General features: G+C 48.7%; 1 protein-coding gene across 5 annotated transcripts in view; it reads right to left on the reverse strand.

Moving 5' to 3' along the window:
- ALPK2 (alpha kinase 2) overlaps positions 1-21,424 on the reverse strand; it is an 88,201-nt gene that overhangs the window by 38,288 nt on the left and 28,489 nt on the right. For 4 of the 5 annotated variants that reach the window (XM_082668150.1, XM_082668153.1, XM_082668151.1 and 1 more), the window contains 4 exons: positions 8,711-12,083; positions 5,701-5,848; positions 833-960; positions 697-732 (listed from right to left, as the gene is read on the reverse strand). In XM_082668150.1, the coding sequence (XP_082524276.1) occupies positions 697-732; positions 833-960; positions 5,701-5,848; positions 8,711-12,083 (3,685 nt within the window). The remainder of the gene's footprint in view (positions 1-696; positions 733-832; positions 961-5,700; positions 5,849-8,710; positions 12,084-21,424) is intronic. The other variant, XM_082668154.1, reaches the window with a different exon arrangement.

Here is a 21,424-nt window from a genome sequence, read left to right on the forward strand (position 1 = left end):
GATGACTAGGGCTTCCCTGGTGGTGCAGTGGTTGGGAGTCCGCCTGCCGATGCAGGGGACACGGGTTCGTGCCCCGGACCGGGAAGATCCCACATGCCGCGGAGCGGCTGGGCCCGTGAGCCATGGCCGCTGAGCCTGCGCGTCCGGAGCCTGTGCTCTGCGATGGGAGGGGCCACAGCGGTGAGAGGCCCGCGTAACGCAAAAACAAACAAACAAACAAAAAAACAAAACTGATGACTAATAAGAACCTGCTGTATAAAAAAAAAATTCAAAAACAAAGATAAGAGATAACAAGTGTTGGTGAGAATGTGGAGAAAAGGAAACCCTTAAAACAAACAAACAAACATGCTGTGTACGTGCCAGAGGCTGAAAAACCCCGTGCAGATGGGCTGGATGCAAGTCTGCTGCTCCACAGGGAAAGCCTAACCCCAAAAGTGCCCCCCGCCCCCTCGCCAACACGGTCCCAACTGCACAGTCTGATCTCTTTAATAATTCACTTCTGGACCTCTGGGGCCTAACGCACTCATCACAGGCCCTGTAGTCAGGTTGAAATAGCTTATGAATTCGTTTCCCAGGCATTCCTGAGCTCTCTCCTACTTGGTTCAAAGAGTCGACGGGAAGGTTGCTTCTACCATTGCCTATTTCATGCTTTAGGATGCACCCGTTTCCTCTGACGTCCAGCTCAGGTTAGCTTACCTTTAACATCTGGGTGACTTGCAAGTTGTTTGAGAACTGGAAGATGACAGAGAAGAGAACGCCTTCAGTACAAAGCAGCATTCTGAACTGGTAGGGGCTAGCGGTTTTCACTGGAAACGGCAAAGCTGAGGTTTACCTTCTGTGGTGAGGTGAAATTCCGTAGCCACTTTCCCGTAACCGTTCTTGATACAGCAAGAATAGAGGCCCTGGTCCTTCTGACTGGCTTGAAGGATGGCCAAGGACACAGTGGAGCTGTCTCCTGCTCTGCAGTGGGGGACATGAACGTGGGCACGCATCATCATTCTGAAGTTGCACTTTTCTAACAGGAGAAAGAAACGAACGCTTCCCTGCCCTCGTGAGGTCAGCCAACGGGCTGGCTGAAAGACAAGATTGGGATCAGCTGTTAAAGCTAACTTATTTGTAGGAGACGATCGGCGTGGTTTTGCTTCACACCCTCACTTCATTATGCAATATGAATGCACGGAAACACCTGGGAGGTTTGACTGCCGTTAGTAGAGCAGAGAATGGAAAATGTGAATCCTGGGGGCTTTCGTTAACATTTCTGCTCAGAATTCCTCAGTTGTGTTACTAATCCAGGTGTCCTGGGCTCAAAGGAAACCTGAAAGTTCCAAACCCAGACACAGTAGAGACAACAGAAAGGGGGTCTTTGTTGTACATAAGGACTCATGGGCTGGAGACTTTAATAGTGTGCTCCCCTCGCAAAGACCATCCATCCATCTGCCCACCCAATCTCACGTTCCAGGACTGTGCTCTAAACAGAAAAACGTGGTGGTGACAATGATGATGGTCATGGCTCATGTGTATTGAGCACTTGGTACGTGTCAGGCATTGTGCCCGTCACTTTAAGGACTATTCCATGCCATCCTTGGAGCAATCTAACAAATACTATTACTGTCCGCAGTTCACAGAAGAGGAAACAGAGGCACAGTGAGATTAAGCAAGGGGCCTAAGGTCACACAGCTGATGAGAGTAGACTCAGGACTTAAACCAGATAACCTGACTCTGGAACCCTCCTCTTGACTGTGATAAGCTGCTTCCAAGTGATTTGTGATTCCTGCCCTCAAATCGGGGATAATTGAGATTAGAGTTAAAGCCACAATCTTTGTTCCAAAGTCTCAAACAGAAAATTTACTTTGCAGTCAAAAAAATACTCAAATATTATTCTAGTTTTGTTCTATACGGTGAATTTTGTTAGACATTCACCAAGGTCACGTGTGCGCAGTGTACGTTTTGGTTCATTTCACAATTCAACAGCAAAATCCATTCATCTCAGTTGGCAGAGCCAACAGAAGTCTTCGTTATCGTTCAGCTTTTCAGTAGACTTCAAGCCTCCGATGTACACATGCCTCTTCTGGAATGGACCCGTGGCTTAAAACACAGTCCACTAAATCATAATACTTCCTCCAAGCACATCCTGAATGTATGGTTGAAAGTGGATGTGAACAAGCCCAGTTATAAGGGGAAGACTTCCTGGACAGGCTGCCAAATACTAAGTCACCGGGGGGAGGGGCAGGGGGCGTGCCGTATCCTCCTCTAGCGGCCTGTTGATCAGCACAGCGCTTGTGTCCCTGAAAGGGGCAGTCGAGGCTGGCGGCTGAACTAGAATGGTCCCGTGACAAGTTCCTTCCGGCCAAGAAGTCCTGACGCTTGGCACAGAATCTCGGTGGCCTTTTTCTGTCTTGGCCCACAGAGGCCTTCTTCTATGAGGGGCAGCTGAGGAGTCACAAAGACCTGGATTCAAATCCTGAGCTGAGCTCTGGTCTCTCGCCCTCAGTTTCCTCGTCTGGGAAAGAGGAAAGAGCAAGATCCCCTCCTGGGTGTGCATGAGTAGCAACTGACACCTGGCACGTGAAGCCTGACTGAGGGGTCTAGTCTGGGGAGTGGCCATGAGCCATCAGCGGGGGTCAGCTGCTGTGTGCCCAGTACCGGGGGATCTGGTGATGGGGAAAAAGGCACAGTCTTCACCCGTGAGGGTCTTCCAGTCTGGGAGGAGATAGACACACAGAAAATACCCATATAAACTGTGAGAAGTGAAAAGAAGTGGTCTTGCACCTTTTTGAATCAATAGGGGGAAAGCTCGGTTTCATATTCTTTTACCCTGTAAGGGACACAGGTTTTTGCTTTTAGGGGGAGGAACGGCCAAATGCACAAAGGGCCAAACGGGAGTGGAGCATAGCTGGGGAGACAAGTGCAAGCAAAAGAAGCTCCAAGTGTGACCAGAGTTAACACAGCCGAGAACTCAATCGGCCGGAGGGGAAGGGCATCTAAACTGGGGGCTTCTCAGAAGAGCCCAGAATCCATCAGCAGCCCCAGGGAGCAGGGGTGAGGACTGCCAGCACCCAGTGCCCACCTTCCAACCTGGGTGGAGACGTCCTTCCAACGGCCAACCAAGGAGAACCTGCCTCTGATGGCAGTCAGCTCTTCCCTCCCTGCTTGTCCGGCAGCAATGATGTGATCTGTGCTCAGCTTTCAGCCAATCCACTCCATGGGGACAGTGGCCCTTTCTAACGCACAGGCCACTCCCAAGCACCTCTCTCCCCAGAGTGGAGAATGGGTTCCTGGTTACCAAGGAGGTGCTGACGGCCAAGGTAGCACTGAAGGGTGCCAGCTTGAGATCTTCTTGGAGCCATTGCACAAGCTACCACTTTCTTCTTGGTTTCCTCAGAGAACATTCACCTTGTCCTAGCCACAAGCACGTGTCCTGACACCTAATTTCCAAAATTTAGCCTATTAAGGAAAAGTATCCTAAACCTGGGGACAAAGGCGAAAGGATGATTGAGTGTCCTTTGTGTGTCACTGGTTAATGGGCTCACCCAAGGAGAAGTTAGTTATAGCAGATGCTCCTCTGTCGGACTTTGCTATTTACTCTTTAAACATCTTTGTAAGATGTTACAGAAAAACCCGAATGAACTTTTTGGTCAACCCAATAGAACCCACCCAGTTATAACTTCTCCTGGACAGAAACCTACAAAAGATAACTCCCAAGGTTTATTACCTGTTGAACATTAACAAGTTTCGTATCCATTTGCAAACATTCCAGCATTCTTTTGCCAGATTAACTGTATAAATCCATTCCTCAGATGTTCCTTTAAACAGCTTTCCCATCTTACTCATTATTTAATGAGTTAGAGAAGGAAGACCTCTGTTACATGTTCCTGTTACATTTGTTTGACAGATCAACTTTTTGATAACTATATCTTGACAAGGCAGTGAGAGATTTCTTGGAGGGACATGTAAAGGAAACATGCAGGGCTTCCCTGGTGGCGCAGTGAGAGTCCGCCTGCCGATGCAGGGGACACGGGTTCGTGCCCTGGTCCGGGAGGATCCCACATGCCGCGGAGCGGCTGGGCCCGTGAGCCATGGCCGCTGAGCCTGCGCGTCCGGAGCCTGTGCTCCGCAACGGGAGAGGCCACAGCAGTGAGAGGCCCGCGTACCGAAAAAAAAAAAAAAGGAAACATGCAACCGGAATTAGGGGTGAAAATTTGATAACGTTTGAAAATCCCCCTGAAATATAAATGACTTAATATCAAAGGAGTTATGACTCCCAAATCTCCAGTGGTTGCACAGGGAGGGCACATGGGTGCGCCTAAGCCAGACAGCGTTACCCAGAAGAATGAAGCCAACCTCCCCAAGAACTTAAAGGCCTGGGCCACGTGTCATTAGTAGGTGGCGTGCCTACTGAGGTCACACACTTTCTAGAGGGAGGCTAGGTTCTCTAAAGACACCTCAGATGGAAAAGGGACCTGAAAGATTCAAGTGCCAATTTTCAGCTTAGATCAAGAGCAAAAAACGCTGGTTCATTTTCTTGGCTGACGGCTACGGAAAGTACTTTAAATGAATAATTAGCACTTTTTTTTTTTTAAATAAAGCTCTAGGGAACCACCTTGATTTTTAAAATAATCAAGCCATTTATTCTTCATTGTGATTCTTAAGCCTTGCATAAGACAAGCAGGGTAATGCTGGACTTTTAGGTAAGGCAGCTTTATTACAATCATAGTTATAGGAGATGATCACTAGATAACTAGTTGGCTTTCTGGCGTGATGTTACAGACAGGAAACTATAGCTCAAGTCTCCCATCGTTGCATTTGGAACAATTGCCAGATGTGTTCCAAGCAGACATTTGATTTAATTTTACAGGAAACTGATTTCTCTCACTTTTTCAGCCTATCTGTGATAAGATTAGTGGGTTAAGAACACCTCCCGTGACTCAGGGAGCTGTACTAGGACCTCCTTTGGCAGAAAGGAGCTTCTGAGAATTGTCTGAGTTAGGCTGGTTTCCATCGAACCAGGGCATCTGTTTCTAGAATGAGTCACACCTCCTCAGGTGCAAAAGACAAAGCTTGATTCGCCAGTTCACTCGAGCAAGCATTTATTGCTGGAAAGCCTCTTGAGGAAGGTTCATTCCACACGGGGTATCCTTGGCAATGATGCTCAGTCATCTCTCCTCTCCTCCCCTTCAGCTCCTCTAACCTATGGCCCCAGATATAAACTGGTTTTCCCATCTTAGAGAGGGCAGCTTACCACCCTGGGTAGATGCCACTTTTCTGTAACCTCACGGATTGTTTTTTCCTTTTGATTTACCTTCTTAGCTTTTTGTTAGGTTAATGGGAATTTATGAGAACAGCAAAATGCACGGGCATATAAAAGAGAGCTCTTTAATCTTGGGACCACAGGACCTCAGACTAGAAGATGATTGGACAGGTTCCCCTGATTTTAAAAAATGTGATGAAAGGTTTGTGCCTTCCTTAAGGCCACCAAACGTGATGGTAGCCAAGGCAAGGCAAGAACGCTTCACCGTCCTCCCTGTCCAGGTATCTGTCCTTTTGTTACTTACTCTTCTTGGATACTTTGGGTGTGGAGTTTCTGCTTCAATCTTCTTTTTACTTCCTATAATTTACTATTTTCCTTTAGAACCATGTTGTGAAATAAACAACCAACTGTGAAAAGTAACCGGGGGGTGGGGGTGGGGGTGGATATCGCACCTTCTCTGCACTTGGGCTATCGACTTTGAATCTTTCATCCACCAGATAGTAGAATCTTCATGAATCTCTGCAAACTGGCAGCTTAATTTAACATTTCCAGAGTGGTCGGGGAACATCTCAGCCTGGATCTTTTTCAGTAATACTGGAGCTGGAAACAAGAAACTTGTAGGTCAGTGTTCTTATAAGAATTGCAGAGAGCCTTAGGGTGGGCAAGAGACTTTCCCATTTTATCACATTTAATTCTCACTACAATCCCAAGAGACAGGGATAATAATCATTACCCTCCGTTTGGTGGGTGAGGGAATCTGGTGTCTGAGGGGAGACGGTACTTTCCTCAACAGATAGAAAATGAACAAGTCAGTAACAGGAAACTCCCACTTTTCATCACTTAAAATTCCTGAGTGAGGTCTGCAATGCACGAAGTGAAACAGAACTTGAAACTTTAAAAAAATTGACGGGAGGGATGGGGGTTGTAGATACCGAGTCTATAGGACCTGGGCCAAATAAAGATGCTTTTAGATGACTACCAGATGATCCAGGTCAAAAGTAAAGCTGGGGGTTAGGAAGTGGAATAAAATCTGGACTAGCCGAGTGATGTGGCTAAGCCCCCAGGTGTAAAAGGCAACAACAGTAAGTCCTTTGCTGAAGAATATTCATCCATCTCTCCCCTTGATCACAGTTATCTTTGCAGAAAGATATCGGACATCACTGCAATCCATTAGGAGATCAATTTCATTAGCGAAAGAGAACTGTCTACTTGAATGAAATAGGAGCAATACACAATTCCCAGGGGTTAGGCTGAGCTTCTTTAAATAAGGGACGAGAGGGTGGCACACCAGGTAAACGTGTAATTACTCAGGGCAGCCACTGGGCGGCAGCCTAGACAAGAGGAGGATGGCTGACACAGCCAGGTGGTCAGAATAATTTGGCAGGTAGAGGTTACTGGAAACGTGGTGTTGGTCTATTTCACACTGAGTTTCAAAATTACACAGCTTTGGTAACAAAATGTTATAGAATCCACAGCCAAGCCCAAAGTCATCAATACCGATGCTTTGTTTGCTCTGCTGCCGCAGATGCCACTACTGTGAAATCGTTCATGTGTTAAATGTGCCTCCCATCTCTTGGCAACAGACTTGGCTTGGATATCAGTGCGTATTGAAAAGCTTGTTTTCTTCCCAGGAAGTAATAATGGGGTGCTTGGGTAACAAATTTTTGCATTAGAGAGTAGCTCAGGGTACTAACAATATTATGGGAGAAAGATTAAATATACCAAGTCCTTACTGCTGGCAAAACTCATTTCACTTCATCTGGCCCTACCTAGCTACCGGTGCTAGGTGCTCTGGCCCACGGTGTCAAGCTCTTTCTCTAGAGTCTTGACCAAGCCCACTGCCCCACCTGGGACATATTTCCTCAAGGGCCCTTCCTGGGTGATTTGCTGACACCTAAGAGTTCCTAAGGCTGCCAACCCTGTCCACAACCCGTTGTAAGTTCTGAAGACAAAACTGGGGGAGGGGAATTCAGGGAAAGGCATAAAATGGGCAGAACTAAATGAGGGTCTAGGCTAGGAAGCTGGCTTGGTCAGGAGGCCTCAGGGCTTTGGGAAAGGACACCTGTCCGTGTGGGATGGAGGGAAAAAACAAAACAAAACAGAGGGAGCTAAAATGAGGCTCGAGAGGGAAGCTAGGTTTCTCTGCGGTGTATATTCTGCCCAAGTGTTGAGGGCAAAGGATAGAGAAGTCCCCTGTGACTATAAAGCTTTGCTTGTACTAAGCTTTGAATGTGGAAAAAAAGTTTACTCAAGTTCTATTTCTTTCAGAGTTATCCAAGTCATCCCTAACATCCCAACACACACACACTCCTAACTCCTCCCCACCCCAGCCCCAGAAGGCTGTGCTCCCTGTGGCTGCAGCCCTTCATGCCTGGAGACGCAGCTCCGGAGATCAAATCCTCCAACGGCACCTGGATGGTCCTTTCTCCCACGGAAACAGACAAGAATTCCAAATTAAGATTTTTTTCCTCTGGGCTGAAACCACTTGAGATCTCTTGAAAACATGGTTTCATTCTCTCTAAATATGTTTTAAAACTCGGAAAGCAGTTTTGTGTTTGATCTTTTCAGCAGCAGGGGCTGTGGGCCCGTTTGCTGAGGTCTGGGAACACAGTAAGCACTGGGGTAAGAGGAAAAGCCTCTCCCCCGGGGTTAAGGAGGGCCGCAGCGCTCTGCTCCAGCTCAGGCAGGCACGTTACCTGGCTGCAGTCTCTTCTGACTTCTGCCAGGTTTCATGGGAAGGGAAAGAGCTCAGGAAGAAGAGGCTGAAATCTGGGTGATGGGACGGAGTTTGGCATTGACTCGGTTCCCCAGGTGAAGCAGAATTGACTGCAGTTAACGGGGCTCTGAGCCTCAAGTGGTCTGAAACCTGGAACAGAGACCCAGGGGGGACTTCCCGCTCAAAGCGGAGGGCAAGTTGGAAAGAAAGTTTATACTCAAATTTGGAAGAAAACCCAACATCCAATCAGCCACTTCAAATAAAAAAAAAAAAAGATTAAAAGGAGGCTGCTGGACTGTACCTAAATGTTTTTCTGTCTATTTAATTACACTAATTAGCTACACTGATTAATGCTTCTGTTTCTTTAAAAAAATTTTTTGAAGGATAATTAAACAGAAAGGCGTAGTAATCACGCTCCCTCAGTTAAGCATATCTACAAGGCAGCCTATATCAGTGGTCCTCCCAGCACATCACCCAAGAACTCGTTAGAAACGCACTTTCTCCGGAATCAGGAACTCTGGGGTTGCGCCCAGCAACCTGTCTTAACAAGTCCTCTGGGGGATCCTGAGGCCGCTCAAGTTTGAGACCCAAGGGCCTACATGCCAGGCCACTGGTCACAGCCATAGCATCCGACGCCTCCCCAGTGGACACGCACCTTAACTGCAAGGGCTCAGGTGGACACACGAACTTGACATCAGGTCAACAAACCCAAACGTTAACAATGATAGGAAGCAACACAGCCTCACCTGTCCCTTCGCTTTTGCGAGGTGGTCTTTTGGAGTCTTTTTTCTCATCTGTGCGTGATACCGATGTTTCGAGTTCAGGACTCTTTTTAAGAAAGATCGAGTTCTTTCTGGCGTTTTCTTTCTCTTCCAATCTCAGCCTCAGGGTGGCCACCCTGGACAGAATTTTCTTCTTTACTCCCTCAGCTACGTGTCCACTCCCTGGGGTTTCTTGCTTCCCCTTGACCTCCTCTGACCCAGTCACTGCTGGAGGGACCCTGGGGAGGCAGCCAGCTTGGGCCACCACAGGGAGGACCTTCTCCTCCCTTGACATTTTCCCACGGCCAAGGGTGGAGCCCTGCTGGCAGGGGTCCTGCAGCATCTTAGGAACTTTCTCTGATGCACATTCTCTGGACATGAGTGTTGCTGCTGGGGAGCCAGATGTGCTTGTGGGTTTGGTTTCCCCAACTGGGGGCTCCTCTATTTTATGTTCCTCAATTTTGTGGCTTCTTGAAAAGCCTGTGATGCTTTCCTCAAGAGATGAAGTAAAAAGCCCCCAAGTGAGACCACTAGAAGGGGGCACATGTTTCCCACACTCACTCTCAATAGCTCCCCTTTCCTTTAAGTCAGAAAACGCACACTGATGGTTTCTGGGCTCCACTAAATCGTTCTCAGGGAGGTCATGACTTTGACTTGTGGAGCCGTGAGTATCAACTCCAGAAGCGGGAGTCATTCTTGCAAGACCGCTAGAAAGAGGTAAAGTGGGGGAAACGAATTCTGCTTTGTTATTTTTACTTTGTTCAGCCTCCGCTAAGCGCCTCTCACTGCCCTCTTGTATTTGGCTTCTGCCGCGTCCCGTTGGAGTCGTTTCCCCACCTTTGACAGGACCCGGGACAGGCAAAATGGCAGAGCGTACGTCCCCCTTCGCTCCGTCACGTTGGCTTTGTCTCACCCCCTCTCCCCCACTGTGCCCTTGGTCTCGGCTGATGGTGTTTTCTCTTGGAATGGCTTCCCCACTTTGCTGGGGGCACGGAACTTGAAAGATGGATGGTTGGACCTCTACTCTCTGGCCCAAGTTTCCATCATTCAATTTACTCTCCACTCTGATGGCCCCCAGTGTGGATTCAGAAGGCTCTGGTGTTTCCACCCTGGCCCACTCCACACTTGTTTCATCAGTGGGATCTACAGAGGACTCTAAGATTTCAGGGCAGGTCAGGAACTGTTTAAAGAAGGAAGGGCGATCCATCTTGAGTTGGCTTTCCTCTTGGTTTTGACTTGCACTCTTAACATTTTCCTTCCTTCCAGTTCTGGAAGCCTCTGATAGCAAGTCTGTGACACATAATTCTTTTTCATCTACAGGGTCCACAGAGGACTCCAGGAGTCTGGGTTGGCTCAAACACTGGGAGGAAAGACAAATCCAGTTTGCATGGCCAGCTAGGTCTTCACTTTTGTGGATTTCTCTGTTATTAGCAATTGCTGAGCCGGACTCAGCCTGAGGACTGCAGGCTGATGCTGTCTCAGAGGGGTCCAGTTCAGGCACGGCAGCATCAGTCTTTAGAACGTCAGATACAGCCCAGACCCTACCAGGGATGAGACCAGGTTGTGACTCCTTGCACTTAGAATCTGTCAGTTGTCTTGGTGGCCAGGTTTCTGAAATGGAAGCCTCTAGAGTTATAATCTTCACCCGTTTACCTGCTTCCCAATATCCTGGACCGCTCTCTTTAGGCTCCCCCAGAAGGGTATTAGAGGGAGACGGAACATTACTCAGAGCCTGGCTATCATCTTCCGTTATAGATTCAGCCACCATGGGCACACGAGTCCCCAAGCCCGAGCTCTGTTGCCTTCCCTCCCTGGAGTTGGCCGATGAGTGGTCCAAGAGTACCAGGTTTATCTCCCCTGGTACAGCAGACGTCATGGGCAAGCTTTCTTGGAAATTTTCGTCAAGAGAACCCTGCTGGACACTCTGTGCTGTTTCACTTCCTTTTTCTTGGAAATTCTCTTCAAGGCTCCTGGTGTCTGCTCTGCCCACGGTCTGGCTCTTTCCAGACTGGTTATCAATCTGAAGAGGGGCATTGCTACAGAAATCCTCTCCCTCTGGGAGCTGAGGAACGTGGACGTGGATTCCTGGTCCACTGGGAGCCATGCACACTAGCCCTTTTGAAGATGCAGTTGTAGAACCATTTAAAATATGACCCAATTGTGCGTTGGAAGGAAGTTGAGAAAAATTGTCATCTGGTGCCCAAGTTGAGCTCTCATCAGGGCCACCTACATGGCTGTTCCCAGCAACTGAAACAGGGAGGTATTTGGGTGGTTGGCCTTTGGTGGCAATGGTAACAGTGGATGTGTCCCCACTCTCCCCAGTCACCTCAAAACACTCAAGATTAGCAATTAATGTTGTTGGCTTCTCCTGAGGAAACTTCGCTGTTGAACTATGACTGGCCAGTGTGTCTGCAGTGACCAGGGCACTGGAGCTAGAGCTCTCGTCACCACCTTCTTTAGACCATTCCAAAGAGTCATTCTCAGAAGACAGAGGCTGTCTTTCCTCGAGCCCACCTGAGTGACTGGGGCTCAGCCCCCCCTGACCAGCCTTTACCATGGAGGCCAACATGGAGGTGGAACCCTCCCCCTTGGAGAGATTTTCCCCAGTGGCACCTGTACTGGCTTTCTGTGAAATGTTCCAGATGAGAGCACTGATAAAAAGAGGGAACACTGCAGAGGTTCTCTCATTGCTGCTTCCGTATGTAGACTGTGGCGGCTCAGAACCTTGTGTCTGAGAAAGAATATCCAGTGCCTTGTCATCAGAAGAACACAGATCAGATGCTTTGCTTTGACCTGCCAGCTCGAAGTCCACGGAGCAAATTTCTTGAGGCAAATATTTACCAGCTGGGGCTCCAACAGGAGAGCTCACAGTATCACACGCTTCTTGGTCACCTGCTTCAGGACGGCCTAGCACACACGCTGTTACTCTGTCTCTTGGCCCAGCACACGCAGTTTCCAAGGTGGGGACGGTATGTACAAATTCAGGGGAAGCAAGAGAGGGAGCCCGGGGCTCCCCGGGGTCAGCGCTGTTCTCCTGGGGGAGACGCGCCGACGGCTCACAGCGGGGCATATTTTCACTATTGGCTTCTGGGATGCTCAGCTCACACCCTAGGTCTCCCCAGGGACATCCAGGTGTGCTGTCTTCTCCATCTTGGTTTTCTTCGTGCCGTGGGCCTTGGGTACACCTTTCTACCTCCAGGTGTTGGGCCAATGATGCATTTTTCGCGTCGATGCCTCCTAAATTGGAGAAGGAATCTATTGTGGTCATAGTAAACGCGGACTCCTCCCCAGTAGGCTCTGAGAAAGCTGGCATTCGGCTGAGAGAGATTTGCTCCCTGACTGTTTCCTGAATTTGCACCTAGAAGATGAAAAGTGATATTAGTAGAACTGTTCCTGGGAGATCCCACAACAGGGCATAACTGCAATCCCAAGAGTGTTAATCCTCGATGACTATAATCTCAGACAATGAGAAGGAATGATTGAGATCTAAACACAAATCCCCAAACTCTAGCTATTAGAGACACCCTGAAGAAAAGTTTAAGCAACTGTATGTTCCAGGGGGTCTTGGTCAAATTTCCCATTAAAAGCAAAAGGCCTCCTGACAATCATGTAATGATTTCTTGCCCATCTCGCAGGAAAAAAAGATGGAATTACATGTTAAATTACATGTTAACTTCTTTGACCGTCACAAGAGCTTGTGAATCTTTTCAGAAGGAAATTTCACACAACCATAACAAAACATGCAGTGCTGGGCTTCCCTGGTGGCGCAGTGGTTGAGAGTCCGCCTGCCGATGCAGGGGACGCGGGTTCGTGCCCCGGTCCGGGAAGATCCCACATGCCGCGGAGCGGCTGGGCCCGTGAGCCATGGACACTGGGCCTGCGCATCCGGAGCCTGTGTTCCGCAACGGGAGAGGCCACAACAGTGAGAGGCCCGTGTACCGCAAAAAAAAAAAAAAAAAAAAAAATATGCAGTGCTTGTAAAGCAGCAATGAGCACACTTTGTCCCCCGAGTAGCCCATCTTGCTGGTTAATTACTAAAGAGGCATGTCTTTTGAATCCACCTCTAATGAAGTAATGGAGTTGTGATTGGCCTTCAGCACTGCCAATCATTTCCGCCCCAGGAAGGTTATAAAATCTTGACGTGCCTCACCCACTTTAAGACAGATGCCCTGCGGCAGGCAAACCATATCCACAAGACGTAGGGGGTTCAGGACTTCTTGGGTTTTGGGGAAGAGATATACAGACAGGGGAAGAGATATACAGACAGGGGAAGAGAAAGTGAGGAAAGGGGGAGGACAGAATAAATCTCACTTTCCGAGGAGTGAACCCATCATGGTACTATCTGACTGTCCTGCGACACTGGATATTGTTCAAAGAAGTAAACTCAGTCTAAATTCTTGCCTCTTGAAACTTTTAGCTCATTGATTATTTCGAAACATATCAGAATTATGCCCAGTCAAGAGAAGGGACTCGCTGATCTGGGGCAAGCACCTCCTTCTTTGCCCCCAGGACTCCTGCTTTGAAGCAGCCCCGTTCAAACGTGCGGGAATCGATGACTGGGCTTACAGAGGGGAGGAGAGTCTCTCCCCCAGCGCACGACAACGTAGAGCTGAAGTACACGTAGCTCCAGGGTCCTGACGCTTATTCCCATCAATCACGAGTGAAAATCAGTCAATCCCTTTACACACCGGCAGTAGGAAACAGGACAACAGTGTACCACTCCTGTTTCCACACTCCCCAAGGCTGCCTGCAGCCAACGATTCACCTCTCCTTTTCTCCTGCAAGGTACCCTGATGTTCATTTAACTCATCTGGTTGACATAAAAGTGCTGAATAAGAAATTTAGTTTCCTGTGCTATAAATTCCGTGAGTGCTAGGACCATTCATCAATTCAAATATTTATTGAATACCTCCAACGTGCTAGAAAGTATCCCAGGTGATGGGATACAATACAGGCAAAATGCCCATCTGCAGGGAGCTCCCATTCTAGGCTGTTTAAGGCCCGGTACAGTGGTTGGCACCTAGCAGGGGCTCCATAAACACTTCTTGAAAGAATCAGTAAATGAATGAACACCACGCATGAGTCAGATCTACTCAACTTCCCCCATTAAACCTCTAAATTTGAAAGGGTTTGAGCTTTCATCTGCTTCTGTCTTCGGGACAACTCTCTTTCAAGAGACTTCTAGCCACAAGCAGAAGAACTACTGGTTCACATCCTGTGTTTCTAAAGGGACTCTATATATTTTTTTCCATCATATGAAAATGGAAGAGGGAAAAGAAAAATCTGGTAAATAAGTTTTGTTTTTGTTTTTTTAAGTGTCCAGAACTTTAATGTGTTCATGGTTTCCCCTCTATACCTGAACATCTATAACGTGTAGAGAATGTTCTTTTCGTTTGCTAATTTGGGTTTTTTGTTTTGTTTTGTTTTTTTGAGCTATAGCACAAATCTACTGAACTATTAAAAGCATAGAAAGCATAGGGCTTCCCTGGTGGCGCAGTGGTTGAGAGTCCGCCAGCCGATGCAGGAGACACGGGTTCGTGCCGCGGAGCAGCTGGGCCCGTGGGCCATGGCCACTGAGCCTGCGCGTCTGGAGCCTGTGCTCCGCAACGGGAGAGGCCACAACAGTGAGAGGCCCGCATACCGCAAAAAAAATCATAAAAGCATAGAAAGCATGGGTAGCTTCCTGGTCATGATTTGAGAGGTGTAGGGAGATTATCTGATCGAAAACACCAGGACCCTCTCCTGAGCCTTCCTCCCTGCCTGAGCTTCCACTACCTATGTCAGCCCTTTAAGATCTTGTCATCATCACATCAGTGCCCGACATTTAAGGACTAGCTGCCACGTGTAGAATTCTCTGCCAGGTACTGGACAATTTTTTCCAAAGGGCTCCAGTCAAAAAGCCACTGTGTTACTAACTGGGACGCTACCCACCCATTATTGCTAACTAGCGTATCAGAGTTGTAGGCTGATACACCTGGAGAGGATGAAACACAGGAGAAGTAAGCTTTGATTAGGGTGGTTTGGTCATTGGGATATATCCTAACCATGGTGTATCATGCCTTGACTTACAGGAGAGTCCTGTTCCTACTAAGGTAGACTGATTCCTCCCCTCTCTACCTTTTAAACTAAAATCCTACTTTAAAATAGCCTGGTAAAGCTCCACACATAAAGAATTATGGCGAATCCTTGACCATGTAAAATTCATCCACTTGAGTATTTACTGAGCACCTACTATATACCAAGCTGTTCTAAGGACTGGAGAAGCATCAGTGGACATAGAAGACTGCTGGCCTTTTGGAAGTTAGGTTCAAGCAAGCAGCCATACAAATTGGTTCACTGCTGATGTGAAACTCCATAAAATGTGATTGTAACCAATGGACGTTCTCAAAGCAGAGCTTTTCACAGTCCAGTGCATACTTGCTGAGGCTCACAGCATTGGTTCCAAGGGCAGCCTCCTCGGAGGCCAACTCAGAGAAAGGGAAACCACAGGCTCACACCTTTCAAATGAGTCAGACCTTTCTTTCAGCGGGAGATCTCTTAGTTAAGTCATTATGAAAGAACTCCAGCCAACGATTCTCCTGCTGCTCAGCTATTCTCATCACGGAGTGAGTGGTGAGACTCAGGCGCTTTTGTTATGTAGGAAAATTATCCTCATTCAGGTGAGGGGGAGGAGAGTTTAGGGCTCTTGTCGGAAACCCATCGTGGTGTGTGGACTCAGGACTGGCCGCCTGGGCTTCAGCTTAATCACGTATTGCATTCGTGACCCCATGTAACCTCTTTGTTTCTTTTTTTTCTTTTTTTTTGCGGTACGCGGGCCTCTCAGTGTTGTGGCCTCTCCCGTTGCGGAGCACAGGCTCCGGACGCGCAGGCTCAGCAGCCATGGCTCACGGGCCCAGCTGCTCCGCGGCATGTGGGATCTACCCGGACCGGGGCACAAACCCGTGTCCCCTGCATCGGCAGGCGGACTCTCAACCACTGCGCCACCAGGGAAGCCCTCCATGTAACCTCTTTGGCCTCTCTGACCCTCCGTCTCTTCCTCTAAGGCTAACCACACGCACGTCAGCACCATCCTGTTGAGTGCCTGGCACTCGCTGACATTCGTTTCCCTTGTTCTGTGAGCCCCGCACTGGATCTTATCCATCAAGTGGAAGAGAAGGAATCAGTGGTGACCTTCCTTTTACTCCTGGAGCAGGACTGTTTGTTAAATTCCATCCATTTGGCCATTAGCACAACTTGTCAAGAACTGCTGTTTATCTTCCCCCACACACACACCTTGTCTCTTCAGCTGGATTATAAGCCATCTGAGAAGAGGGATCTTATCTCATACCACCTTCTATTGTTAGTCACTGAAATTAGTGTCATGCACTTCGTGGCATCCAGGACACTCCCTCTAATGATGAAGATAACCCTGCACATCATGGGGTGGGTGAAGAGACAACACACCTTCCACGGGATCCACGGGAGACACAATAAGGAGCAGAATTTCTTGGAAAGGCTAACAGCTGGAAACAATGTGGTTGTAAAATCAGGCATGTTGGATAGAGGAGGGGTTGGAGACGGTTGTGCAAGCAGAGTTAAGTTTCAAGCTTCACGCTGCTTTCAAAACCAGCTTTGGAAGTGTTACTCTTTGGTCTACCCCTCCCGCTGCTGGTACTCATTCATGTTTATTCACTCAGTAATAGAGTCCTTACTATGTGCTAAGGTTCTAAAAAAATTCAGCAAAGAATAACAAGTCCTGCCCTCAGAGCTAGTGAGGAAGCTGATAAAGAAGCAGTCATGGGCTTCCCTGGTGGTGCAGTGGTTGAGGGTCCGCCTGCCGATGCAGGGGACACGGGTTCGTGCCCCGGTCCGGGAAGATCCCACATGCCGCGGAGCGGCTGCACCCGTGAGCCATGGCCGCTGAGCCTGTGCGTCCGGAGCCTGTGCTCCACAATGGGAGAGGCCACAGCAGTGAGAGGCCCGCGTACCGCAAAAAAAAAAAAAAAAAAAGATCCCTGCAGTGCAAAAAGCAGAGGGTGCTCTCTTAGGTAACAGTTCTTAGATAATTCTCGGACAGTCCAGTGCGGTCTCAGGAGACCTCTCTACTGATGAGAGCGCGCAGGTGTGGCAGACGTTGCTGATCCTCGACCCCCTCCTCCCTTGCCACCTCCAACTAGAGGAGGTTGGAAAACCACGTATGCTCCCAGCCTCCTGCATAGCCATTAGTCAGTTCTGGCTAATGATGTAAGGGGAATTCCACTAGGGAGCTTCCGGAGAAGCTTTGCTTTCCTTATATAGAAGGCACAGACACGGTAGGTACCTTGCCTACCCCCTTCCTTCTTCCTGTGACGAACTTGTGATGCCTGGTGCTGCAGCAATCAACTTGCAGTCACAAGGCAACCAGCACGAGAATGAAAAGCCCACTACAGCTGGTGGAGCAGAAAGGATGGACTTGGGAGCTGGTAGGTATCCTCAAGCCACTGGATCAACACCGAGGGCCTTCTACCCCTAGACTTCTTGTGAAGGGAACAACAAAAGTCCATATGTTTGAGGCCGCTGGTAGTTGGTTATTCTGTTAACAGCATCTAAAAGCTTTCCTACTGGATGCTAGAGGAAAGGATATGGCTGAAGGGTGAAGGAAAGGGCACATGAGATTCACCTGGAGCCCTTCGACAGGCAGGGATCAGCGTGAAGGACAGTGTCACAGAGGGCACCGGGTGTGGCTCCTGGACAGGGTGCTGGGGAGCTGGTCAAAATGACAAGGGATCGATAGGGCCTGGGGCAAGGTGAACGTGAAGTAGAAGGTGGGCGGTGGGAGGACGGGAAAATGTGAAAAGATGGATCAAAGGAGAGGCCATGGTTCTAAAGGCCACATTCAACCACCCAGAGCCAGAAGAGGTAAGCCCGTCAGCTCCTGGCTTCAGCTGGGCAGTCTTGCCATAGACTGCCATGTCCTCCCGTGGGACAATTTAACTCCTGTTTCTTTTTAGATGTTCCTTATCTGGACTCGATGCAAATAGCACCATGTCCCTCGATGGTTATCTATACATCAGTCTCCCCCTGGGGTTCCAGGAATCTTTAAATGGGAGTTCCCCCACTCCCCAGCCAGCCTGGGCTGGCTGCAGCCTCGCCCACTGGCTAACCTTTCCTAAGTGTCTGCTGAGCCCTCACTACGGGGCACAGCGTCATTTGTCATTCGATAGAGCAAATCCATACCACCTGGGGCTGGGAAACTGAAAATAGCCTGGTCTCCAGCCAAGGAAAGCTTAAAGGCAAACTAGAACATTTCAAGAACTTGAGTTTATTTTTAGGAGTTGCTGGGATGCCCAGAAAGGAGCTTCACTGAAGGCTTTGAATGTTAAAAGAACACAAAGTGGACACACGTCTAAAGTCCCCAATCCTGGGAATTCCCTGGCAGTCCAGCGGTTAGGACTCTGCGCTTTCACTGCCGAGGGCACGGGTTCGATCCCTGGTTGGGGAACTAAGATCCCACAAGCAGCGTGGCACAGCCAAAAAAATAAAAAAAAATCCCCAAACCCTGAAACCCCCTCCTCACTTGACCAACCCTTCTTCATTCAAGACCCTCCTGGGAGGCATGAAATCTTCAGCCGGCTGGGGTTATAATCCTGCCTGATTTCCTGGGAAAGAAAGAGTTTGTAAAACACCAATTTGATTTCTTGGGAGAGGACTGGGTTTCCATGACGAATACCATTTCCTAGAGCTAAGGGGCTCCGTGCACCAGCGCAATCTTTGCCTGGTAACATGGTGAGCCAGAGTCCCAGAGCCCAAGCCAGAAGCTTGTGTTTTTGTGCCTCTCAGGTGACGTAAGTCTCAGCACCACTACTAGTGATAATCACCAAGCCCTGTGTAGCCCTTAACACCCAGCAGGCACTGCTCTAAGCGCTTTACAGGCGTTAATACGGTTAATGTTTGCAAAATGGTATAGACATGTATGACTTTGGGACTTAGGGTTGTGTAATGTTAAGGAGAAATACCAGCTATTCTAACACATAAGACCATTTCATGGTAAACTCCCAAGTACAGTGGTCCACAAAAGCAACTGTCTTCCTCTCCCATATGGGCATCTTTGTTTTCCTGCATCTGAGAGTTTGCTGGGCGATGAGAGGAGAGCCTTGATTTCCACATATGCAACTAGGAGCTATGCCAACATAAGAAAAGTGGAATTGGGAAGGCTAATGATGTTTCCTGAATACCACCATGCATTTCTGAGCACTCTTCGTGTTTCTTGCTATGTCCCAAACAGACTGGCACTTGGATGACGAGGTGAAAGGCAAGTGGAGCAGGGTGATGGATGGAGCAGGGGGCCTCAGAAAAGCCAGGTGTTTATCCTGGATGCACTGCCTCATGGGAAATGGCTTTGGTGAAGTCACTGGATCTGAGGCTGTTTCTTCCACAGTAAAATGAGGGTTGGAGAGTACCTCTTGGCCCTCGCTAGCTTTGGTGTTCTATGACCTGCTGCCATGGAAACAATACAAACATTGAAGTGAGGCTTAAACCTCACCTTCCACTTAGAGCAGCTTTTAACTCCTAAGGCTTCTAGATCTACCTCGACTACCTATGAGGGTTGTTAGGGGAAAGGACACATACGTAGAGTGATTCAGGACAAGCCAGTGACGGCCCCAGGGAGGATCAGGAAAGAGGCAGAGTGGGCTGGAGAACGCTCCCCGATTCCTAGCTCGTCTCTCCTCTATGTATAAGTGCCCCATCTTTTGAGTGGGCTGCACTGTGTCTGCAGATGGGCCTTAAATTGATCCTGCAGCGTTCTAGAGGCCCACAGACCTAGTACACGGCAATGAAAACCGTCACGGCCACACAAGGGAAGCCCAGCAGCCGTCAGCCTCTAAACGTGCTAAATCCTTTCTGGCGCTGAGAAAAAGTATGGCTTCGTTCAGCCAGAAAGTCTCGTTTTCCCCACAGTCTTTCAAAGAATCAAGAGCTTCCAGACCCGCTTGAGCCCCTCGATTCCCTCCTCCAGGCCCCTGAGGCCACGGAGGGAATCCCAGCTGCGGGTTCTGAGCTAGGAACATACCCAGCTGTGGCATTATTCCCACAGACCAAACTTCTCCGCAGATTTCGGACTAGGTAACAAGGAGGGGCGGGGGAGGGGTGGTGTTAAACCTTAGGTTCCAGAAGAACATTCGCAAAAATCCGTCTCCCTTTACAGTTTCTAGAATGTGTGAGCAAAACCAAAACCTAGTAGCAGTTACCGTACTACCCTGACAATAATACATGGCACAGCGCCAGTTCTTGTAAACTTCAGAAACAGGAAATACTTGTCATGGTTACTATACTACTTGCCTATTCAGCGAGGCTTCAGAGTGTACAGGGGTGATGCTACTTGGCACTTGGAACAGCTGAACATGAGCATAGAGCAGGTTGCCTGTCCTGGACGGCCATTGCCAAAAATGAAAAAATGTAGGACTGGGGCTTGAAGAGTCCCTTATAGGCCATGTACTTCAAGTAAGCAGCAGGACAGCTACAGGTCCTTAGGTTAGGCTTCTGGTTAAACAGAAAATATCCCCCAAAAGAGCACAGTTCTAGGAGGGCAGCCGGCAGTTACCCAGCCGGCTGTAACAGTTACCCGATTAGAATCAGAGACAGCTTCTTCAGCAGGAGACGCAAAGTTCCCTGGACAGTGAGATCCATGAGGGGAGGACAGGGTTAGTCTTACTCATCGTGGTGCAAGGCACATAGTAGGTGCTCAAAAATAGGTCAAAGGAGTGGACATCCAACCAGTCTGTTGTTGGTCCCGTGTCCCTTTGCCGACAGAGGCAGGGAGGGTTTGTCCATCCCTTCAGAGTCTGGTTCTCGTCTAATTCTATCGAGACGTTGATCTTCTACCCGCTAACCTGCCCGAGGGTCCTGTGCTTTGGTTAATATGTACTTGCCGCTAAACTAACTCTTCTTCACCGCTAATGACTTGGTGCTGTGTTGGCCTCAATCTTTAGATTGAAATGGAAGCCACCTGTTCTCTTTTGAGAAGAAGTGTCTCTTATTTCATCTATGAGAAAATGAGGTTCCCAATACAATCCCCAAAGGAGACATCAGCATGGTTGTACCATGGACACCAGGCACTGAAAATGGGGGGAACAGGGTTGTGAATTTACAACATGCAACCAAAGGGTTAAGTTTAAACACCTGTACTTTAAAGATGAAGGCAGTCAGAGGCAAGGTGGGAATGGGGAGGGCCAGGTGCAGATTAGAAATTCAGGAACCTCTTTTGATGGAGCCGTCAGAAATCAACTTTCCCCTTGTAGACAGAAAAAGAATGATTCACCAAGAAGCTTCTGGAGGGCTTACCTGGTGGCGCAGTGGTTGAGAGTCCGCCTCCCGATGCAGGGGACACGGGTTCGTGCCCTGGTCCGGGAAGATCCCACATGTCGCGGAGCGGCTGGGCCCGTGAGCCATGGCCGCCGAGCCTGCGCGTCCGGAGCCTGTGCTCCGTCCGCAACGGGAGAGGCCACAGCAGTGAGAGGCCCGCGTACCGGGGGAAAAAAAAAAAAGAAGCTTCTGGAAAGCTGAAGTTATTGGGGGAAAGACTTTAAAAACAAAGAAAATGTCTAGGACTCACTGATTTGGAGCTAGAAAGCAAAAATATACTGAGCTGGTATTTGTACTTGTGGCGAAGATTCACACATAGGCCTTCGTGTGCGCGTGAGCAAACGCATTCCCTTCATGCTTTTTCTCTGGCACTGATCG

This window comes from Grampus griseus, assembly GCF_964374135.1.
Source record: "Grampus griseus genome assembly, chromosome: 12".
Classification (NCBI taxonomy): domain Eukaryota; kingdom Metazoa; phylum Chordata; class Mammalia; order Artiodactyla; family Delphinidae; genus Grampus; species Grampus griseus.